Source organism: Eucalyptus grandis, chromosome 7, assembly GCF_016545825.1.
Source record: "Eucalyptus grandis isolate ANBG69807.140 chromosome 7, ASM1654582v1, whole genome shotgun sequence".
NCBI classification, from domain to species: domain Eukaryota; kingdom Viridiplantae; phylum Streptophyta; class Magnoliopsida; order Myrtales; family Myrtaceae; genus Eucalyptus; species Eucalyptus grandis.
In genome coordinates, this window is record NC_052618.1 from 29,707,544 (window position 1) to 29,709,789 (window position 2,246).

General features: G+C 44.4%; 1 protein-coding gene across 1 annotated transcript; it reads left to right on the plus strand.

Annotated features, from left to right (window-relative positions):
- Positions 1-491: 491 nt before the first annotated feature.
- Positions 492-1,460, plus strand: LOC104455389 (acetyl-CoA-benzylalcohol acetyltransferase). The gene has a single exon (XM_039317693.1). The coding sequence runs from the start codon at positions 492-494 to the stop codon at positions 1,458-1,460; it is 969 nt and encodes a 322-aa protein (XP_039173627.1).
- Positions 1,461-2,246: the final 786 nt, after the last annotated feature.

Here is a 2,246-nt window from a genome sequence, read left to right on the forward strand (position 1 = left end):
GAAATATGTAACTGGTAAATAGGTGCTCGAAAGATCTCGATTTATATGAAATTTGGTGATATCACTTTCGATTGTTCTAAAAATTTGACTTATTAATGAATATACGATTTATTATGTAAATATTTCAGTAGATTAATGTCCATCGGACCACATTTTCCGCTCATTTCCATCTGGTAGTTTCTGATTTGGTGGTTTTCTCGAGATTTTTTCACCAAGTCGCGATCCCAAAGTCCACACAAGTCAATGTCTGACTCCATTACTAGCAACGAAAGCTGTTGGACAGCTCCAAATGGGGCCTCCATGCACTGAAACATCAGGACCATACCAGATGGAGGAGTCACTTTCCAAAACTCTAACCCTCTTTATCCTATGGCAGGGAGATATATCGAGGATGACGACGGTTGTTTTATCGACTGTAACGACCTTGAGTGGACTTCGTCCATGCCAAAGTGGATGGCCAGATTGATCAGCTTCTCCATAGAGACCCCGACATGGATTTGCTCGAATATTTGTCGCAATTCCCGAACAACCTAGTAGGCAATCCACTAGTGGTGATTCAAGTGAATACGTTCGAGTGCGGCGGAATAGCAATTGGCTTGCGCTCTACACACAGGATCAGCGACGTGTACACCATGGCCATATTCGTTAATTCGTGGGCCACCGCTTGCCGAGGTAACGTCGATGTTACAGTCTGTCCAAGTTTCGAGTTGTCGTCTCTATTCCCAATGAAAGTGTCGGCCGTTGCGAATTGGCCTCCGCCACGGATTATTGGCAACAAGGAATTCACGGTGTCTAGGTTCAGGTTCAGCGGTGATGCTGTATCGAAGCTGAGAGCCCTAGGTAGGGATGATGCAAAAGATTCAATGGGCAACAACTTCCAGCCTTCGAGGGTGGAGGTTGTTTCGGCACTAATAAGTAAGGCTCTCGTCAAGATTGATCGATGTGGACAGGGCGAAGAAAGGCCTATCGCAGTTTATATGACGTTTAACTTGCGCGATAAAGTCAAACTAAAGATACCCGCAAATTCTTGTGGCAATTTCTTCAGCATGATTTCTGGGCGCTCCGATCAACCCGCGGCCAGCAAAAGGAATCCGGAGTTCAATGAGATGCTGAATATAATCCACAATATGATATCGGACGCTAAAACGAAATATGCAACAATAGTAAACAAGCAGGAGTTCTGCTCGACGGTGGGGAATTCTATAGCCGAATTTGTCAAAGTCGCGTCCTCAAACGAAGTGTATACGATATTTTTTAGTAGCTGGTGCCGTTTCGGGCTATATGAGATTGACTTCGGGTGGGGAAGGCCAGTTCTCGTCAGCAACATATCATTGAATTTCAGATCGGTCTTTCTTATCGACGATGAAGAGGGGAAAGGAATAGATGCATGGACAACCACCACTGGAGATGAGATGATTCTTCTTAAACAAGATCCGGATATACTGGCATTCACTTCCTAGTTGGAGGTGGAGACGTTACACAAATATGTAATCTGCGAAGTCATCGTATCTTACTATAATGTAGACCAGGAAAAAGAAAATGGACTTGGTCTGTAGTATTTGTTACATCTGTTTCATTTCTTTAAGAAGGATGGTTCTTGTGGAAAATGTTAATTAACTTATTAAATACCTTAGAGTGAACTCCTCTATTGTGTTGAATTTCCTTCAATTTCCTCAGGCTGACCTGTCACACCCCGAATCTCGAGCACGCGCATATCCCTTGGTGGTCGATAAAATTGCGACGTCCCAAGACGCGTTGCCAACCCGTTCATTTTAAGGCACATGTAGAAGCAAAATAAAAACCCCTACAGTAAACAATATGGGATAGAAAAGTAGGACAGCAAATTCACAAACAAAACACATTTTTATAAACAAACTAGTCTATTTACAAAAAGATCGGCTCTCAAAAAGAAGTTATCCTACAACCCACTAGTTGGACATATTCGCCAATCCTTCGGACTCCACTTTGATAGGCTCTGGGGGCTTCGGGTCCTCCACAACCCCATCAAGAGGGTTAGCTACACTCTCGCCTAGAGCGGCGTTGACCGCAATAGCGGGGATATCAAAACCCTGAAGGGGACCATCCCTGTATCCATTGAACCCATGACGAAATCACGCCTTAAATTGATGAGCTACCCTCTGAGGTAGGCCCTCATCGACCCAGACAGTGGTCACCATGAGCTCATAGACTCAGTGACTTTCGAGGACAAGGACATTTGTGCTCCACTCAGTAACCCCTCAAGGCTG